The sequence below is a fragment of the Bombyx mandarina genome, chromosome 25, assembly GCF_030267445.1.
Source record: "Bombyx mandarina strain Sakado chromosome 25, ASM3026744v2".
In the NCBI taxonomy this organism is placed as follows: Eukaryota; Metazoa; Arthropoda; class Insecta; order Lepidoptera; family Bombycidae; genus Bombyx; species Bombyx mandarina.
The window spans coordinates 12,164,896-12,186,443 of record NC_143231.1 but is presented as its reverse complement, the minus strand read 5'-3'; the positions used below and the strand labels follow the sequence as shown (position 1 = coordinate 12,186,443).

Here is a 21,548-nt window from a genome sequence, read left to right as displayed (position 1 = left end):
ATCTGCCAATTCCTGTGATATAAAAATACGCCTTACAATCTTGTTGCTAATAAATTTTAAGTTTATATTCATTCAAATTGAATTTCAATGGAGCACATCACTTCCCTCAGGGAGTTTACGAAACGTATTACTGTTTGACGGCAGAAATAGGCAAGGTGGTGGTACCTACCCGTGCGGACTCAAAAGACGTCCTACCGCCAGTAAAAATCTCTTAGGTTATCTCCATACCCGCATGCCAGAGAGACAATATTAATGACCTTCAAAAATTTTCGTATACATTACAGATCTTTATTAATTAAAACCGCGTATTCGGTCGTTGTTAGTACAATTTTACAAACAAAACAAAATCGAGTATCAACGAGGACACTCGGATGCTTCTTCGCTGTGGCAAATTGGCACGATTGCAGCCAACAAACTGAAGCGTTGCGAGAAACTGAATAAATAGATAAAGCCGCTTTTTAATTATTCAAATGATGTCCCACTACAGTTACCCGAATCGTGATGAAAATTCAATTAGCATCAAACGAACAGCGACCTTAAACGCTTCAGCGTTGAGTTCAGAAGTGCTGAACACGTTACTGAATGGGACCAGAGTAATTTTCTTTTGCGATATTGGTACTTTATTAAGCTTTTCCCCAGTTCCAGCTTGCAGTTCGGTGGTATAACGTTTTGAGCAATTTGGTTCAACGACAAAAGGTTGGATTATGTTTGTTTATAGCGCCATTACCGTGATATCGGCGAAGCACTTTTTAAGAAATTCGTACAATTAATTTTGAGTTGTTGCATTGAAACGACGTGACCTAAGAAAGTGTTAACACCTAATAATAAAAGAGCCTTCCTATCAATTACTATAGCAAATCAGTGACGTATTCCAATTTGTATATTGTGACAACCTGTAGAGAGTTGAGAACTTTTATACCTTCAGAGAAATGCAACTATTAATTATTCACTAATTTTCAAAACTCACTTAATGTAGCTCACTTATCCATACACAACCAAACAAAGTTCAAACTATATATACCATAATATATTATACCAGAAAATTATAATAAGGCCATATTGACCAATGTGGTTGGCTGTCACAAATTGAACGTCGTCTTTGTAAGGTATGGTATAAACTCGCTCGCGTATGTGCGCTAACTAAGGTAGCCTTCAATATTTTTAGCGAAGCGACCCTTTTTGAACAGTAAGATAACCGATGTAAAATAAAAAATAATAAATATTGTTAAATTTATAAATAATAATTTCTTATTTAAAAAAAAAGAAAAAAAAAGACATGCCCGCTGAGTTTCTTGCCAATTCTTCTCAGGACGGAGGCTAGTTCTTGTGAATTGGCGGTAGTTCTTTTGACGTTCACAAGTATGTACTTTCATTTATGTTGAATAAATTTTTTTTGATTTGATTTGATTTGATTATAACAATGTAAGTGTGACTTATGAATGTCTTGTGTTTTAAGATGTACAGCGTCGCTTAGGTGAGTCGTGGTGACATCTAAAATCTAAACCAACATCAGCAAACTATTAAGTAGCAAAGATAAAAACTTTATTTCAATATAAATATATTTTACTATCAATAAACGACTTTACTGAGATTAATTAAAATATTTATTAATCCATTCAGCATAGCGAATACACAAAAATGTCGTTTTCTGTAGAGAAATATGACGAAGCTATTGCCTATGACACTAATAGTGATAAAGATTGTAGTATTGAAAAAATATTTAAACTCATGAAATGAAAAAGTCCTTCAAAATTTAAAACTGTAAAATTACTCCATATGATCATCTTCAAAGCGATCCAAAAAATAAAATTCAAATTTTACAAGACAAACCAACAAGCTCGTAGCGAATTTAAAAGCCGGTTTCGAAATCTTATATAATCTGAAACCGGCTTCCGCGTTTTGAATGGAGTGAATAATTTGTAGCTGCCATTGAATGCTCCTTGCTTAATTCAAAATAACATCAACACAGACCATGTTTAAACATCAAAGCCAAATTAGTGGGTCTAACTCGATTTCCATGTGTGTGTGCTCGGAACTGAATAGACAAATTTCGTGAACTTTGTCGTTGGCGTATGTTCGCACAGATGCTTTATTATAATCGTCAGCTGTTTAAGTAATAATCGTATTAGTAGCTTTTTGAATGTACTTCTTATTCATCTGTATACTCCTTGACTGTGAGTGAAACATGATGACTAGTTTTTTATTGCGTAAATGGGTGTACCTGGTATAAACCACTTTCTCCTTCGAGGGGGCGTGCGTTCTCGCCAGGTCGCCTCCCTGGGACCTAGAGGCGGAGGCGCTCCCCGCCGATTATGCGTGGCGATGTGATCTTCGCGACAGGGAGGAACTACGTCCCGGAGAAGGAGCGATTAGAGCGCGGAGACTCCAATCTCGGCGGTCCGTGTTGGAGGCGTGGTCTCGCCGCTTGGCGAACCCGTCGGCCGGTCTCCGGACCGTCGAGGCGGTGCGCCCGGTCCCCGCGGAATGGGCGAACCGTGACCAAGGGCGTCTCATCTTCCAGTTGACGCAGATGCTTACCGGCCATGGGTGTTTTGGCCGGTACCTGCATCGCATCGCCCGAAGGGAACCGAAGATGGAGTGTCACTACTGTGACTACGACGAGGACACGGTCGAGCATACGCTCGCACATTGCCCCGCATGGCTGTCCTTGTCTCGCAAATAGGATCGGACTTGTCGCTGCCGACCGTCGTGGCCTCGACGCTCGGCAGCGATGAGTCCTGGAAGGCGATGCTCGACTTCTGCGAGTACACTATCTCGCAGAAGGAGACAGTGGAACGAGAGAGGGAGAGCTCATCCCTCTCCGCACCTATCCGTCGCCGCCGAGTCGGGGGCCGGAGAAGGGCTTTTGCCCGACTCCGGCCCCTGTATGGCGGCTTGCCCCTGGTGAAGGTCAAGGGGCGGCGACCTGAAGGGGTAGATGCCGCGCGGCGCGCTACCAACACTCTAGCGCGCTGCCAAGGAGTTATGAAAGAGCGACCGGTTGGCGATGTATCGCGTCCCGACTCGGCAAGCTGTTTCTGGTCCAGCGGGGTATTCCGGGACACCAGCGGCACCGTCTGGGCGGACTGACGAGCTGCCGTACCGAGACGGCCGACGTTTCAGAGTCTTCGATTCCCTTCGAAGTCTCCATCGGCTGGGCGTCCTTGGGGTGAACCACGCTGTCTGATTGTAGTGTTGACCGCGGTAGCCCCCCTACCTCATCCGGGTTCTGACCTCGGTGGGGATCGGACGTCGGGTGTAAGAATGCAGGGGAGTCGTTTAGTGGGTGGGCCCTAAAATCCTTGGGCCCGCGATCTGCTCTCAACACCTGCAGATCGTTGAGCCTGACATACCCCGCGCACCCCTTATGCGCGGGGACCTCGTAGGAGATTCGGCCCTCGGCTCGAAAAAATAATAATTTATAAACCACTTTTTACTAGGCCTGTAGACATTACTGCTTTGCAACAAAAATAGATAGTACTGGTACTTACACACGGATGTACACAATATGTTTTACCATTAACATATGTAGGTTGGAAACCGTAGAATGCCGGTATAGCACCCAGAAAATGCTGTTGTTCATTCTTTGAGGAATTGTTCGCCTTTTTCGATACCAACTGCACAGCAAAGCCCCTGTATGTTGTGGAAAACTCTTCCCAAATCTAAATTTGTAAAAAAAAAACATCTCACAGAGTAATCCATTTCGCATTGTATGCAAAAAAAAACGTGGGTGGCTGCCCCATATGTGACGTACGCTGCAATTTTGTACTCCAGTGCGAATCAATTCACAACTGGATTTATTCGAACACAACACTACGAAGGATTCGAAAACGAGATTACCGGATCCGGAAACTTCAGAGTTGATATGTGACTGATGATATTTTTATCCAATACGACATGGATGTCACGAGTGAATATTCCTATGGGTTTTTTTTTTATTCTTAAAGCTTTTACTCTGCAAGGTGTTATCGGAAAATTCTTATTTTGAACTAAGCAGTTGTCGGATTGGGAATATGTGTCTTTTTGCCATCTGATGGAGACGAGTTTTTTTCCTACCCAAGTTGATGGTCTTATGAGACAATTTCAGCGTAGCCTTAATAATTGGGTAAGCTCACAGGGCTCCAATGACGTTGCTAACACTAACTCTAGCAAGATCAGTGCTTTGCAGGATCTACCACCGGATCGGAAACGCGACCCACTGAGAAGATCCAGCGAGATTCTCTGTGGGCTCTGTCTGTGGGTTAATTTAAGCCCGAAAATACGACCTGAAATGCTACATTTGACGACAGCTCAAATGTAAGCTGTCGTGTCGATGGGCTGCAATTTCAGATAGGCTGACTTGATTAAACACCGAGGCTAGTAAAAGTGTGATACAAAGAAAATTTAAGTGACGGCCTTAATGAGTACAAAACTTCAAGATCTTCGTGTGTCACCCAGAAAGCCGAATAACATTATTTAATTTGCACCGTCCGATGAATATAACAAGATTATTTCACTGTGAGTTAGCAGGACACACTGGTACAGACGACGTGGACGTTCGGAAATTAATAGCATTTCCCGACGAGAGCCGGTTTGAGACACGATTTCAATTGCAAAACCAACAGTGCCTCGGTTTACAAACGCGCATTTCAATGTATCGATATTTACCGTTCATTGAGAAATATAACGGAACAAAGTGATAGGGAAATCTATAGTACTTCACCACTTCGTCTTTACCTTTAGCAGATTATTAAATAGAGGTAAGGTTTTGATTTAACTAGAGCACGCGTAGTGATCGACATTCAATCATAAACACTGACTGACTCAAGATTTAGATTAATTGTATGTTTTAATTTTAAGGTTTAATTTTCTGGTCCAGTTGAGAAGAAAACTGTTACCAAAAAATATATTTTGTTAACGCCAAAGCTTGTCGATTTCTAACTCAACAGGAAAACAAAATGGATTTCAGTTGATAAATAGAGGAGAATAATATGATGCTTAACTGTTTTGTCTTTGCCTGTATACATACTGACACGAACTGATTCTAGGACGCATTGTGAGCTTACCTATTTCTAGGGTAAGCCTTCGAGTGAGCACGACCAGACAGTCTGTATATAATTTGAACTTTGAATTCATGTCTGAAAATTAGTAGTAGAATATTGTAGTATGTATCTATCCTCCCATTGGAAGTTTTTCGTTATCAAACTGTATACGGAGACACGTAACGAAGCAATGGTAGTGGAATCAGCGTGCCACTTAAGAGATATTTTTTATTGCTTCGATGGGTGGACGATCGCACGCATTTGGCGTTAAATAGACACCGAGTTATTAAGAAATGAGTTCTAAAGTCTCAGTTTTTACAGTGAAACGGCTGCTCCACCCTTCCAACCCGAAATCCGTTACTGCTTCAAATACAGGCGAAGTGGTGGTACCTATCCGTGCAGGCTTACAAGATGCCCTACCACAGTATCTACTACTACATAGTATCCTTCTATAGTATAATTTTCTAGATTTCAATCTCATATCTTAAGGTCATTCACGTCACTAAGGTTGGTGGTATCAACCACTTAGAACCAATAATAGGCTTGACGTATTGAGACTTGACCTCATGAGACAATGTTCCATGGCAATACTGATGTTGTGATGTCTCCGGTCATCAAGCCCAGGCGGGCCATGGCGAGTTCATGTAAATCGATCGATATAGTAACAATAAAAATAAAATAAAGAAAACATTCTTAATCTAATTTATAAAAAACAACAAAACAGAGATTTAGACAACATTCAGAGAGCGCTTATACGAAGAGCTTACAAAGCACATGCGGGCCGGATAACTGACGCTTCCGGTCTTGAACCGGACATCCTAGCGATCGTTGCCGTGTTCGGACACAATGAGACATTGGACGCACTGAATTTGTGCAAGATTATTTGGTCTCTTTTCGAGAACGCTAAACTGGTGGTAGGACCTCTTGTGAGTCCGCGCGGGTAGGTACTACCACCCTGCCTATTTCTGCCGTGAAGCAGTAATGCGTTTCGGTTTGAAGGGTGGGGCAGCCGTTGTAACTACACTGAGACCTTAGAACTTATCTCAAGATGGGCGGCGCATTTACGTTGTAGATGTCTATGGGCTCCAGTAACCACTTATCACCAGGTGGGCTGTGAGCTCGTCCATCCATCTAAGCAATAAAAAAAAGCAGCGTAATGCTTGAAAGGAAGAAACCAAGCGAAACATTTTTCATAACAATCGGTTGTGCATCATAATTTTTTGAATAAGGAAAATCAACTCTCTAAAATTTTTTCGATATTAGATGGCAGAGATTTCCCTGTAGACACTCCCCGTCTTCTTTTTGTATATGAAGACAACGTAATAATCGTGTAATGTGGATATTTGATTTATGTTAACTTCGAAAATTTAGATGTTCAACAAAAGAAGATCAAACAAAATTCCTCTCCAATTTTTTTTTATTGCTTATATGCGTGGACGAGCTCACAGCCCACCTGGTGTTAACTGGTTACCGGAGCCCATAGACATCCACAACGTAAATGCGCCACCCACCTATTAGATATAAGTTCTCAAGTATAATTACAACGGCTGCCCCACCCTTCAAACCGAAACGCATTACTGCTTCACGGCAGAAATAGGCAGGGCGGTGGTACCCACCCGCGCGGACTCACAAGTGGTCCTACCACCAGTAATTACGCAAATTATAATTTTGCGGCTTTCATTTTTATTACACGATGTTATTCCTTCACCGTGGAAGTCAATCGTGAACATTTGTTGAGTACGTATTTCATTAGAAAAATTAGTACACGCCTGAGATTCGAACACCGGTGCATCGCTCAACACGAATACATCGGGCGTCTTATCCGTTAGGCCACAACGCCTTCAATATACTTACTTATACTTTAATATACTTATACCCCGCTTATGTCTTAGTTTAATCAGTTTTTCATTAACACCCACAAAAAATACACTTCGATCGTTAAACAAAACGCTCGGAGCTACCAATGCTGATTTAAACTCCGAAACGCTAGAAGATAGAAACCTAAGCACGCAAATAGAATTTGTCGGATTCTCTAACTTACTGATACTAAAAATACAAGGAAATTGAATTGACGCAAGTCCTTGTTTATGTTCAGAAAAGTTGTTTTTGAAAACTCCGTGCTCGCGAAGCAAAGGGATTAAACGCTTCCTCCTCGATTACTTCGATTCTGTTCGGTTTCTGTAGATTAATTGGAATTAAATTTAGCGATTACTGCGTTATTTTACAAACGGCTTTATCCGGTTTCGAATTTCGACTGATCCCCCTTTTTCAATATCCGTTTGATGCTACTCCTATACCAGTCGAATTGGATGTGATTTGAAAATCGAATAGATTTTAGCATCCCACTGCAAGTGGTAAAATTTGTTATTGTAAACTAAACCATACAGATAGTATGACCATTTATTGTCAGATAACATTATTGGTCGAAAGACATAACAAAATCAGCCATTTTCGTTAAAATATATCCATTAGTGGACTCAAAAATCGCACAATCTTCGCAACAGTTAACGGCACTACTCTGCCCTTACGGTAACGCATAGACACAGCCCACTGAGTTTCCCGCCGGATCTTCTCAGTGGTCGCAATTCCGATCCAGTGGTAGGTTCTGATAAACACCGCTATTGCTAGCGCTAGTGTTAGCAAATTGTCTTAGGTTGAGCCCGTGGGCTCACCTACCCGTCGGTACGTAACTGGAATAGCCCTTTAGGCTATCAGCGAATAGGTAGGGCAATTTCTTTTGCTGTATCGACACTTTTGAGAATGAATAGCTCTTTACTAACCTAAATACTAGGTGGCAGTACACTATCAGCTCTGAGCTGATAAGCTCAGAGCTTATTAATTATTTATAGTTGACCACCTGAATTATATTTTTGAACAGACTTGGTATAGCCTAAGGTTCTATGATACTTGTGGCTTGCGAAACTCAATCTACGATTAGGGACCCCAATTTTTATGTATTTGGTAATGGCAGATTTCGGTGTTTCGTGATTTTTAACAGTTGATGCGTTCTGTTATTCTAGTTTGAATGGTACGTTCGATTATACTAATGTATTACTCGCCACCGATGCGGATCCTACTATATTAAGGAGCAGCCGCCAGACAGGTGTACCAGCGAGGTACCTTAGGTCTACTACATGACTTGCCACCGATACATGAATACTTAATGATAGAAATGGCCAGTGTGATGTTGCGAAAACTATAATTTTAATTCGCATATTTCTTTTCCAGTACCGATGACGCAAGTAGTGGCGGTGTCTGGAGAGCCAGTGTACTTACCCTGCGACATCGCAACCCAAGACGAAGAAGATGCGGTTCTACTTGTTCTGTGGTACAGGGAAGATCTGGGAACGCCTATATACAGGTAAAAGTTCACCGAAGAATATATAAGGAAAAGTAACTGCAAAATCATAATAAAAAAGATAATCAATCGTCCCAAACAATATCTTACAAGAACTTCGACTTTCTTAGAATTTATGAATTAATAAATGCTTCTATATTCTATCGGCTAGTTTGGTGCGCATAGATAAAAGTTGTGATAATAAATGTTCATACTTGGGTCAGCTGGAAATAGATCACCTTATATCTAACTGCCTTGAAGCGTATATTACACAAGGCTTAGCTTAGTAAGGCTTAGCGCAGTTCAAAGTTGAAGTTACTCATTTGCGAAAACCTTGGCTATTATTATGCAAGTGAGAAAACGAAATGAAAATTACGCCACATTATACTTACAAGTTTTGTCAAATCAACAATATTATTTGAGTTTAATTTCTGAATAAATGTAAATTAGTTATATTTCGGTACGGAATCTGAATCTCATCTGGAGGAGAGACAATCTTACGAAGGTCTTTCGTTTATAGTAGACACCATCGCAGCGGTGTTTGTAACAAAAACAATCTGATTTAAACGCAATCTACCTAAGCTGCGTCTTAGTGAACTAATCTAGATAACTGAGTAACTGAGAAACACTTTTAGAAAAGCAAAGCTGACTTATATTAAATATAAAATGATAAATTTTATCACTAAAGTAATTATCAGATTTAAGTCACAACTCCTGAAATTTGTCACTTTTAAAACTATGTAACTAAAGTCAAGCACACAGAATTTATTCTAAATTTAATTCAAGCGGTTCCAAATCTTTTTATATACCCTAATCTGTGAATAAAATGAATTTTAAATCTGATCGCAAATGCTTGTGCATTCAAATAACAAATTGGTAATAGCGCGTACTTTTACTAACGTCACATATATAAACATTGTTCTCACATCAAAGATAAATCCATTAGGAGAACACATTTAATATAAAATATAAATAAGTAAAAGATGGATCTTCTATCATCTCTTGATATCAAAACTTTCTGAACTGCACTAAAAATTCCTTTCATCTGGTACCAGACTCCAATATTTCAATATTCAATTGCTTCGAGAATGCATTCATATCATATTTCATCTTAGACTCCAAATCTTTGGTACAAAGAATTCTTACCCTTTGAGTCTTGGGAGCGAGCGACTTTGCGCATACGTAAAAGTTTTGAGTGCATCGCCACTCTAGCGAAGTAAAAAGCATCAATGCTTGAAAGAAATTTTACTTTGTAACTTAAGGGAGCTATACTTACGGACCTTTGAAAATACTAATGTTTTATTCAGGCTATACCAAACTATGCAACTCATTTGTGACGTTATCATCAGAGCATCAGATTAAGCCAAATTGAAATCTTCCTTAATAATGTAAAACCAAAGCTAAAGTTCGGAAATCAAGAGAAAGAAAGAGAGCATGGTAGGAAGTATAGTGAAGTATAGAAACGATCCTACACATGACTACCACAAAGCAGTCTTGCATAGCGCTAGTAAGGATAGGATGATTAACGCTACCCACCTTGAGATACAAGTTCTAAGATCTCAGTACAGTTACAACGGCCGCCCCGCCCTTCAAACCGAAACGCATTTCTGCTTCACGGCAGAAATAGGCAGGGTGGTTAGTGGCACACACCCACGCGGATTCACAAGAGGTCCTACCACCAGTAATTACGTAAATTATAATATTACGGGTTTGATTTTTATTACACGATGCTATTCCTTCGCCGTGGAAGTCAATCGTGAACATTTGTTGAGTACGTATTTCATTAGAAAAATTGGTACCTGCCTGGGTTTCGAACACCGGTGCATCGCTCAACACGAATGCACCGGACGTCTTATCATTTAGGCCACGACGACCGCAAAATTAAATTGAAAGACCTTATGAACAATATTGATAGTTGAAAAGTACACGAGAAGATTTACGTAGTAAAATATTAATGCTAAATCTTTACTATATATCCAAATTAAATACTTTACTTTGGGAATTTCATTCAACAAGGTTTGTTTAAATACGGGCATAAAGTGAAAATGAGATTGGAATCTGAAGCAAGTTTGGTTTCTGCTAACTATTTCTATTTAATTTACTTTCGTATTCATGGAATCTTGTAACATTAATATTCAGAAAATTAAAATATGCTAGATTTAATCAAGATCTCAAGCTGCGAAACCTTCGCTTTCTGAACTCAAAGCCATTAAAGAACAACCAGAGAGACTTATCTTAAACCTCCAACGACTTTATCTAGACAGACACCCGAAGAAAGAATTTGATATACCTAAGATCTTATAAATCAACGTGAAATATTAGTTTCAAACAAATGCATGGTTTGAAAGGTGGGGCAGCCATTGTAACTAGTAAAAGGTGGGTGGCACATTTACATTGTAGATGTCTATGGGCTACATTAACCACTTAACACCAGGTGGGCTGTGAGCACGTCCACCCATATAAGCAATAAAAAAACAAACAAACGCGTGAAATTTACAACATTCCTCAAATTCATTGTATGGTTCATCTAACGTATTAATCTGGTTTCTAATTAAGAAAAAAAAAGCAGGAATAAAATGTAAGTGTGTACTAAACAATGCTTGGTCACGTTAATCTATGACTTGTTGCTGTAATGGCAGGCATTAACATTATCGTTAGAACAAGAAATTAAGTGACCTCTTGTTGAGCAATATGAATACGAATTCGCTAAGAGAACCACGAACGTGGACGCAAATACGACCCGCATCTTACATGAAAAAGCATTCGATAGTGACACATTTATGTATCAGAAAGTCATAAAAACCAATTAAGTGAGGTTAAGATTGATCATGGCTTAGGTTGCGATAAAATTTACAAATTAAACACTCCCGCTAGATTTAAAAGTATGTTACGCAGTCAGAAAATGAATGCGTACAAAAACTTTGAACCTAACAAAAAATGACAACAAACCTTTCCAACACGGAAATAATAAAATCATAAGCAGATTTTCAAGTTTCGTTTTGTGCCAAGTTACGTCACCCCTAAAGGCTCTTCAGCATTTCAAACGCAACTCCAAAGTTGGCAAGGTCCAAAGTTTAATCAGTTAATTTCGTGTTCTTTAACATCAGCTCATTAAATGGAAAGGAATTTCTAAGCCTCCTCTCTGAGGGTCATTTGAATTTATAAATATTTTAGAGAACTTAGAAACCGGTTCGAGGCAAATCACTAAATTAGGATAAATATGGAATCCGAAATGGCTAAGTTACTTTATAAAATAGTGTTGGTGGGCTTTTAGAGACGATAACAGTTTCCTTTTTTTTATATAATTTTTTGTTACTCTCTTTAGTTGCACTGGAGTGACATATTCACTAAGTGAATAATCTTCTTAAATAAAGATATAAAAAAAGGATAAATATTTTTTTAAGTAGGCCGATGATATTTTAACTCACACCTTGTTTTTGGGGTTTTAATTTTTAGACACTGTCTGCTGATAGAGTTCGAGAAATTGTTGCGCTTTCATTTTAATTCAAAAAAATTGAAGATTCAAAATTAAGCGTTTTCAAACCCATTATGTGCAAAAAGTATTGTGGGAATTTATTTTGCCGAAGCTTATAATAATATTTGAATTACTGAGATGAGAATTACTGATAGTGAGATCTTAGAACTTATATCTCAAGGTGGGTGGCGCATTTACCTTATAGATGTCTATGGGCTCCAGTAACCACTTAACACCAGGTGGACTGTGAGCTCGTCCACCCATCTAAGCAATAAAAAAAAAATAAAAAAATCGTTTGTCTGTAAAGTCGGTTTACTGACGATAGTTGAACGTGACAACGTCATAAGAAAATACTGATGGAATGGTTTCATTTTTCAATTATCGCAATTATCGTTGCTATAAACAATTGACAGCACATTCACTTTTCACTGAACTTCATACTTAAAGAAAACATGTAAATGTATTATTGTTAAGCAGTTGTCCACGCGGATGCATCGCTCACTCAAGTAGGAGAGAGACAGATGTCGAACGCTGCCGAACGCGGAGGCCGATTGTGCCTCTTTGTCGCTCGTTGCGCGCTCTCGCTTACACTTCAAGCCTTAAATGGAACGCCTCATGAGTCATGTTTTTTCGGGCGTGCAGCCGGCTCCATCGAATTATAAGACGTTGTCACGTCAAAAAATTAATTATCTTTTATTTCCTACAGCGTGGACGCCAGAGAACGAGATTTTGGAGTAGCAGAGCGGTGGTCTGACGAGAGTGTATTTGCGTCCAGAGCCTATTTCCTGCCAGAGAGAAGGCCCGCTGAACTCGGCGTGGACCGCGTCAGGGCTACAGACCAAGGAGTTTATAGATGTAGAGTAGACTTCAAACAAGCCCAAACTAGGAATTCAAGAGTCAATCTCACTGTTATTGGTGAGTATTTTTTATGTTGAAATTTTGGAACAAAAAAAAATCATAAAATAATTAACAGAATAGGTTCAAGCATTTTCGAAAAATCGGTGAACATACATAGATAAAAAAAATGGTTGTCGAATTGTTAACCTCCTTCTTTGAATCGTGATTTTGGTACTTTAAATAGCTCCATAACATTCTATTATTCAAAAATATTTTCACCTTCTACGTAAATGAATTCGGGGGTAAAATTTAGCGTTATCCCACAGTAACTATTTCACGCGGACAAAGTCGCGGGCAAAACCTAGTACCTTATTAAATTATTGCATTTCTTGTTATTTTTACTGGACTTAACAGTAAACAGTGAACTTACCGGCCCATCTAAGTGAATCAAATCTTGATAATTTTTTTTTATTGCTTAGATGGGTGGACGAGCTCACAGCCTACCTGGTGTTAAGTGGTTAATGGAGCCCATAGACATCTACAATGTAAATGTGCCACCCACCTTGAGATATAAGTTCTAAGGTCTCAGTATAGTTACAACGGCTACCCCACCCTTCAAACCGAAACGCATTACTGCTTTACAGCAGAAATAGGCGAGGTGGTGGTACCTACCCGTGCGGACTCACAAGAGACCAGTTCTCTGTCTGCAAAATCGTTGTCGAAGCTCCATCTTCCGTGGACTATGGAAACATTTTTGGTTACAGCCTTCAATCGAAGCCCAATAAATTTTGGATTTACCAAGAACTACGGACTCATGACCTTCGAGATTGGGAAGTCGTGTAGTGTCGATAATTATACTGCTAATACTGATATTTATGATGTCGATATTTATAATGTCTGTCGATAATTATACTGCTTATACTGATAAGACCGCCTATTGTACAAATGTATTTTTTTTTATTGCCGTATAGGCAGACGAGCATACGGCCCACCTGATGGTGAGTGGTTACCGTCGTTCATGGACGTCAGCAATGCCAGGGCAGAGCCAAGCCGTTGCCTATCGTTGATTACTCTCCACAAGCCTCGTTTGAAGAAGGACATGTCATAAGCGCTCAGGAAATACCCTGGGGGGGAGCTCATTGCAAAGCTTTTTTGATTGTTTTTTAATGTAAATGGTGTTTTGGTATGCAATAAAGTGTATTCTCTCTCTCTCTCTCTATTACTAAGCGCTGGTAAAAGATGCTTCGTTGTCTGCACTTTATTCTGACACAATAAAAAACCTAACATCGAATCATAGATTCACACAACAAATAAAAATTGGAACTATTCCACTTTCGGGGGCGCTCAAGTGTGTCTTTCTTCTGTACAATGCAAAACGGCGACCGAACAAAATATTTATAGCCGTGAAGCTGCAGTAATGTTATTTAGAAGTGACGTTATCGGAAAACGAAATCGTGTCGTCGCATATAAATCGGTGTAGCGTAGACGGAATCTCTAATGCTTTTCTTGAAGATCAGATTATTTTTGATTTAGTTAGAATTCATTGAGTGCTATTATTGGAAAACACCTTGTGCTTTATCGTTGAGAATCTCAAGACAAGCAAAAAGAAAATGTTTACCAAATTATGAGTTTAATCTTTCTTGGCGTCATGCCTTTCTTTGAAGGCGCAATTAATTTTCACAAGCATATTTTCGAGGCAGCAGTAGAGTCATTCCGGATAAGACTGCGTGCATTTGATATTAGGATTTATTGCCAATTCGTGCGACTTCCCGCCATGCGTCAGTTTGAAGAGCGAAGTAATCTGCATTCCACGTGCTATGTTATCAATATCTTGGACGACTGATTTTGAAGAGACCAATTAATTTTTCTTTGATAATTTTTCTTAACACATTCTCTGAACATGGTTGAGGCAAGAAAATCTGTATAACATTTCAATTAGGTTCAGGTTTACTAACAGGCGAGCTCTTCAATAAAATGTTTAGTAAACCAGCCTTTATTCAGCTAGTTACTCTGAATAATACTGAAATAAACAATCTATATTTAACTAGTACAAATTTATTATTCAAACATAATTAGAAAGTGATTTATAAATACTAAATCGTAATTACGTTTCGTCTTACTTATATTAACGGGAATTATTTATTCAAATAATCACTTTGATCTAGAGTACTTCATTAATTTCTGAGTGATCGAGGTATTTCTTCAAAGATTCCATCTAAGTTATCAAATTACGTCTCCATAAGAAATTTTGGATTGATGAGTCTGTATAATTCATTGGGATAGAAAATAAAGAAGGAAGGAAGGGAAAACAATCAGAAATAAGTCATTACTGTTGCCAGAGGGGTGGTGGAAAGTATTGTGAGCTAATACGAGCGCAAAACACCATTTTGGTTTTTCTTCCGCGCAGTGAATCAGGCGTTCTGAGTTAAAAGGTTGGATAAATTAAATGAGAACTTTTTTGGAACGAAGTTCCTTACGGCAGGCTTGGAGGGGATAGGGATTTTGCTGCGCGACCGAACTGAAAAAAATGTGATAGTAAAACCGTAAGAAAAAATGCGTGGAATAAAACCGTTAAATGAGACGTGCGCAGGCGCGACAGTCGCATACACAAGCGAGTAGTGTATAATACCTTTCTCTTTCTCCCTCTTTCTTTTCGTTTTCTCATCCCTTCTTTCTCTATTTTGTAATTATTTCTATTTCTATGTAATTTTATGTTGTCAAACAAAAATAAAGAGACATATTTTGTTATTTTAATTGATAATTTGAATTACGATTTTATTTTTATTTTACGTAATTTATTATTTCCTAAAATACTGAATTTCCTAAATACTTTCCTGTATTTAAATAAAAACTAATCAGCAAAATTTAAGAGAAAAATCAAGAAAACCAACATAAAATTGAGCACGATTTTTTTTTGCAAATTGTGTCGATTCTACATTAGCCGAAGGAACTTCGTTCCTACCTGGTGTCCCACGACACCACATTTTAATTTTTATTTTATCCTACCTAAGCTGCTAGCCTTTAAAAGCTATGCGTAACCGAGCGAGTAGGTGAGCTCACGAGGCTCTAACCTGTGGACGTTGCTAACACTAGCCCTGGCAAGAATTGGCAGAATCTGCCAGCGGATTGAAAACGCGACCCACTGAGAAGATTCGGCGAGAAACTCAGTGGGCTGTGTCTGTGGTTTGAGACTTAATGTCGCAAGATAGATTATAGTATAGAGGTTGTTACGAATCTAAGCTCCACTGCTTAATACCAAGAAAGCGCGAACATTTACATTACATATCGTCGCTGTCAAACCAAAATCTGCTATATGCAAAAACTCTATTTTGAATTAACGAGTAAAAACATTTTCGTATAAAATTTTGTATGAAAGTGAATTTTTAAGAACTATATCAAATGAAAGCTATAGATAAATATTAAAACTATAGGCATACAACAGTTTTTTTTTTGTACGTTAGATAGAGCTGTGAACTATGCGAAAAGGTCAAAAAGTAAAAATCTCAGAAATTGCACATAGCAGATTTTGGTTTGACAACGACGATATTATGTAAGTTTCGATAATATTCAAACAGTGACTGTCATAATGCTCAGTTGGCTAATTGGATTGGAATCGACCTTGTGCTAGAGGAAAGCTAAAATAAGCATTAGCCAGTATAGATTGGACAAAAGAAACAATGGACTCCGATTAAAAAAATATAATTAATATTTTTTCGATCGTTTTGAAAAGCATAGATCTTCCACCCTCCAATCGCATTACGGGATTAACGAGGGGTATTTTTTTTCAAACGTATTTCGATTTATTTCGGAAGGTAAAGGTTTTCAGACATTGTGTTTCAGATTGTGAGAATTAATTTTATATCAAGTGTTTTCAGTATGAACTTATTCAGGTCCTGAAAAAATCATTAAGATATTATGTGAAATTTCTATAAGTGGTTTAAAATTAAAATCCAGGGATCCATTTCACCAAGGGACCATTTCTAATTTTACTCCTTTTTATGTCATTTTTAATACCACCGTACTAATTTGACGAATGTTTTCGCTGTCCCTTCAAAAGATAATATTCAATCGTTACCAAATCCTATGGATGTCCAAAATGAATGCCCTTGACACGAAATGGAAATCTCAATTATATTGTAAAACGTCCGCCCAATTATTAAAGTCTTAAAACTCTCCTGACGTTTTACGAAAGAGGAATACTAAGAAACACTTAAAATATTACTTTGTTACAGTGCCTCCTACTAAAATGGTAATCACGGACGACAAAGGTGATATCAAGCAGGCTATTGTGGGACCATACATCGAAGGAGATACGTTTTCACTTACATGTGACGTCACCGGAGGTACGTAAATCGAATAGTAAGTCTTTCTATTACCCTCTACGATCAGTGCTTACAATCTGGAACCCATCGACATGCGAACTTTACCACCATTCTCAAGATAGGAGAACGAAGTCTTAATTTTAAAATATTATCGCTGTCTCAATTTTAACCCGTAACGCATGAGTGCTCCGCGACACAAATAGGCGAAATCCAAATAATAAATTAATAAACAGATATTGAATCCAAAAACAATACAAAATTCCGTTCAAAAATCACCTGAATGTAGTAATTTCATCGCCATTATAATATTGTAATGATAAATGGGGTGGCTATTTTTGCACGAACTGTATTTTTTGCAAATTACATTACGATAATATGTCATTGTACTTCTTATGGCCTAGATTCAGTTTTTCAGTAGCAATCATTTTCGATGGAAAAGTGACCGGTGTTTTGGTTAGTCTGAGTTAGCAGTAGTGGCAGTAGTAGAGGCCTTTAATATATTAGCCGACACGACTTAAGGCAAAGATATAGAGATAGATAACAATAGTGGGATAGAATTTGATTGATTCCATTCTGAACATTTAAATAGGATAACCAAAGATGTAAAATTAAATTATCCGTAAATAAAAACGATTAAGAAGTCAAACCCTTTTCTCGTATCAAAATTAAATATTTCAAACTTTTCGAATTGACATAGTAATTGTCCAATAAAAGGCTCCCTTCGGATCCCTTCCCTGTTTTAAATTCATAATGGAGAGAAGGAAATTAAACGTCGTGAGGAGCTATTAATTAATTTTATAGATACGGCAGAATTTATGGGAAATTTCGAAATTTTCGTTGGATCAAAGATCATCAAGCGTGCTACGAACCTAATTATAATTACGCTACATTCTGTTATTGTACTCTAAACAAAATTGTCGTATGTGCTATTTACAAGATATTGGCTAAATGGTTGGTATTTTTTTTAATATTCCCCTGATCTAATAATTCACTTATAGATATTTTCTCAGTCAAGCACTCTTCATAAAAAAATATATCTTTTATCCTTCTCTTTATAGCTCTGCCAATTGAGCTATGTGATCATCACTCAGCGAATCTTATTCTCTTTTTTTTATTGCATATATGGATGGACGCGCTCCTAGCCCACCTGGTGTTAAGTGGTTACTGGAGCCCATAGACATTACAACGTGAATTCCGCCACCCACCTTAAGATATGAGTTCTATTTTTAATGTTTCATTATAACAGGCCTGTTCTATATACTGTATTTTGAGCATACCATGAGCCCGCTCTGATAGTTACCACCAGCCTACCTATTTCTGCTGCGAAGCGTTATGGGTTCCGGTTTAAAGGGTATTTATACTATACAATTTAGACGTGCAGCTCATGTCCCAAGCTGGTTTTTTTTTTTTTTTCCCTACCTATGCTGATAGCCTTGAGAGGCTATTTCAGCTTCGCCCTAACGTTAGTAGGTGAGCTCGCGGGGCTCAACCGGAGAGTTGCTAACACTGACCCTAGCAAGAGCAGTGCTTCGCAGAATCTACCACCGGATCGGAAACGCGACCCACTGAGAAGATCCGGCGAGAAACTCAGTGGGCTGTGTCTATGGGTTAGTTCGCTCGTCGAGCCCTTCGTCGCAAGCGACGGGTTCGACGAGGACGGTGACCGGTGCTTGTGGTGCCTAAAAGCACCGTTAATGGATCAGGAGGATCCGTAATGACGTGCTTTGGGCGACGTCGACGGTTTACCATTCGGTCTACTGGGTCGGGTATGTAATTTCCAGCGGCTACGATGAGAGGGTTCTCATGTCGTGCCGCCTTCTCAAAATGGCGCAGCGATGCCGACTGTAGATACTTACTAAAAGAGTCGAGCTCCAGGTCGTCGTGGAGATCCACATTCCTAAGGAACCAAGGCGCTCCGACGGCTATCCTGCAGAATCGTGATTGAATAACCTGAAGGGATTTCAAGTGGGTCCCAAGCTGGGTGGCGGCACTTTGGTTATAATATCTATGAACTACGACAACAACTTAAGACCACATGATCTGTGAGATCTTTCACTCGTTTGAACAATAAATAAAAATAGCTACCATGAAGTGCATACCTACCTCTTCCTCAATTGTTTACCGTAGCCAATCTTTATTATACAAGACAACTATATTTTATCTGAAGATCTAATATATACCTCCAAACATTCACACAGTGCACCTTTCAATATATGCATAGTAATACAAAAAAAAAAACTATTTATTACTATTACAATATTATCAATAGATACCTGTGTGAGTAATGGCTCGGTACTTCCTTTAATTATATACATAATTTACAATTTAGAAATAAACACAATTAATTAATACATTCATGATTGAATTTAGTCCACTCGAAATGTGTAGCGTATGTGTATATATGAACACATCTGAAAACAGACTCTATTGTGTCTCCGCGTGGGCGTGTAATACCACACTTCGCGATTTGAAGAGCCAATTGTTATCCGACACAAACTTCGACTGCACATCTGAAGGTGAATGCCGGCATTTTCAATGTAACCTCTTATACCCCATGTATTATTTAAAAAAGCCTCTAATTTGGCTATTATTTACAGACAATACGGTTCAGTTAAGCCTCAGCACTCAGACGGATTATGGCTTATTTCAATTGGTTTTTGAGTCGTTGAAAGTTAGTTGTAAAGCCTCCGCGAGCATACACATTTATTATGCCTTCACTACGTTGTTGTTTTGTAATGTAAGAGTTAGATAATTAACAGTCATAAAAAATCTTCATTGATATTATTATACAATACCAGCCATGGCCAATCAGATTAAGCCGAGACTAAGCCGTAGCGAAGAACAGTAATGTGTGCGTCCCAACGAGATTACATGAAGTGTACTAAAATACCTAACAGTAAGGATACGATAAAATAGGAGTTTTAGGACACCTGAATCTCACACCCATTATGTATGGGCTTATGGCCGGGTAGATTGTTACTATGTAAGGCCCTTCAATTGACTGCTCGATTTCATAATACGACAGAGAAATGATATCAGGACTTTCTTTGTATTATGGTACAGGTGCGGTGGTAATCAAGATCATTTACCCATTTGAAAATTCAAATTCAAAATCATTTATTTCAACTTAGATGTCAGTATGACACACTTGTTGAATGTCAAAATACAAATAACAATGTTAACTCTACCACCGGTTCCAAAAAAAGCCACAGTCCTGAGAAGAACCGGCGAAACAGACTCAGCGGGCTTTTTTTTGTTTTTTCTCTAATATTTTCTTTTTTTAAATAAATAAAAATATTTACAATAAAGGAAAAAACAAGTCAAAAAAATACAATTAAAAAAATTATAATAATAATGAAAAATGAAAAGGCCAGGAGCGAGCGCCTCATTACCACGTAGTGCCATCTAGTAAATAATCCTTAACTTTATAATATGCCTTGTTGCACAAACGTTCCTTGACAGTTTTCTTAAATCTATGAACAGGTAGTAATTGAACGTTTAGTGGGATCTTGTTGAAAAGTTGTACACCCAGCCCCCTAAAAGAGAGCAAATACTGCCTATACAGGAAATTTAATATCTTTATCCTGTTCGTATCTTTATACGTATTTTTCCCCCTATTCTAGTATCCTCGAGGATTTATTCTAGATTCACCGAACTGGTAGGTGAGCTCGCGGGGCTCAAACCTGATGTTGTTGCTAGCACGAACCCTGGCAAGAGCCGTGCTTCGCAGAATCTACCACCTGAGAAGATCCGGCGAGAAACTCAGTGGACTGTGTTAGTGGGTTAATTTACTCGCCGAGCCCTTTGTCGCAGGCGACGGGTTCGACGAGAACGATGGCCGGTGCTTGTGGTACCTAAAAGCACCGTTAGTGGATCGGGAGGATCCGAAATGACGTGTATACGTATTTGTAGAACTATGTTTATTATTTCCTTAGCACGACCTCGACCGTGGGTGAAGTGGTACAGAGACGAGGTAGAAACCGACACACCAGCTTCTCCGCTATCAGGGAATGGAGTTCGAGGAGTTCTCAGGGTAGGACCACTTACGAGAGCAGATGTAAGAGCAGCCTTCACCTGCCGCGCGTCCAATCATCCAAGAGCGCATCCCGTTGAAACAACTCTCACTTTAGATATGAATTGTAAGTACAGAGCTTAAAGACAGTTAATAAAATCAATGTTTTTTATAAAAACCTACCCATGAAGACCGGCACCCGTATTTTTTGCATAGATGTGCTTAGGAGTTCCCGGCTTATCTCGTTACTAAGCCTACAGACTTTAAGATAATGCCACGACCCACCTTCAGACTAATATTGAAATCGTAATTATATCTGACTTACTCTTCAAATGGAAATAAATTGCTACGAGTCCTTCATAATAAACATATCCAGGATGATAGCACCTACTTAGTAAGCATACATACCACCTACTTAGTAAGCGTACATAAGTCGTAATCCCTTCAAATAATTACATGAAACGTTAGAACATGACTCAGAAGCCCAAAATCCGCAATATTGATCAAGGACAAGAACCTGTATTACTGTAAACACAGTTATTGG

At 38.7% G+C, this 21,548-nt stretch overlaps 1 protein-coding gene and 1 long non-coding RNA gene across 2 annotated transcripts in view; one reads left to right on the top strand and one right to left on the bottom strand.

Moving 5' to 3' along the window:
- LOC149499900 (uncharacterized) overlaps positions 1 to 21,548 on the bottom strand; it is a 352,066-nt gene that overhangs the window by 10,480 nt on the left and 320,038 nt on the right. The window lies entirely within an intron of this gene.
- The window catches only part of side-VII (sidestep VII transmembrane protein), a 240,927-nt gene that overhangs the window by 199,772 nt on the left and 19,607 nt on the right, over positions 1 to 21,548 (top strand). The window contains exons 2-5 of the mRNA XM_028175501.2: positions 8,250 to 8,382; positions 12,540 to 12,748; positions 16,903 to 17,013; positions 20,928 to 21,131. Coding sequence (XP_028031302.2) covers positions 8,250 to 8,382; positions 12,540 to 12,748; positions 16,903 to 17,013; positions 20,928 to 21,131 — 657 coding nt within the window. The remainder of the gene's footprint in view (positions 1 to 8,249; positions 8,383 to 12,539; positions 12,749 to 16,902; positions 17,014 to 20,927; positions 21,132 to 21,548) is intronic.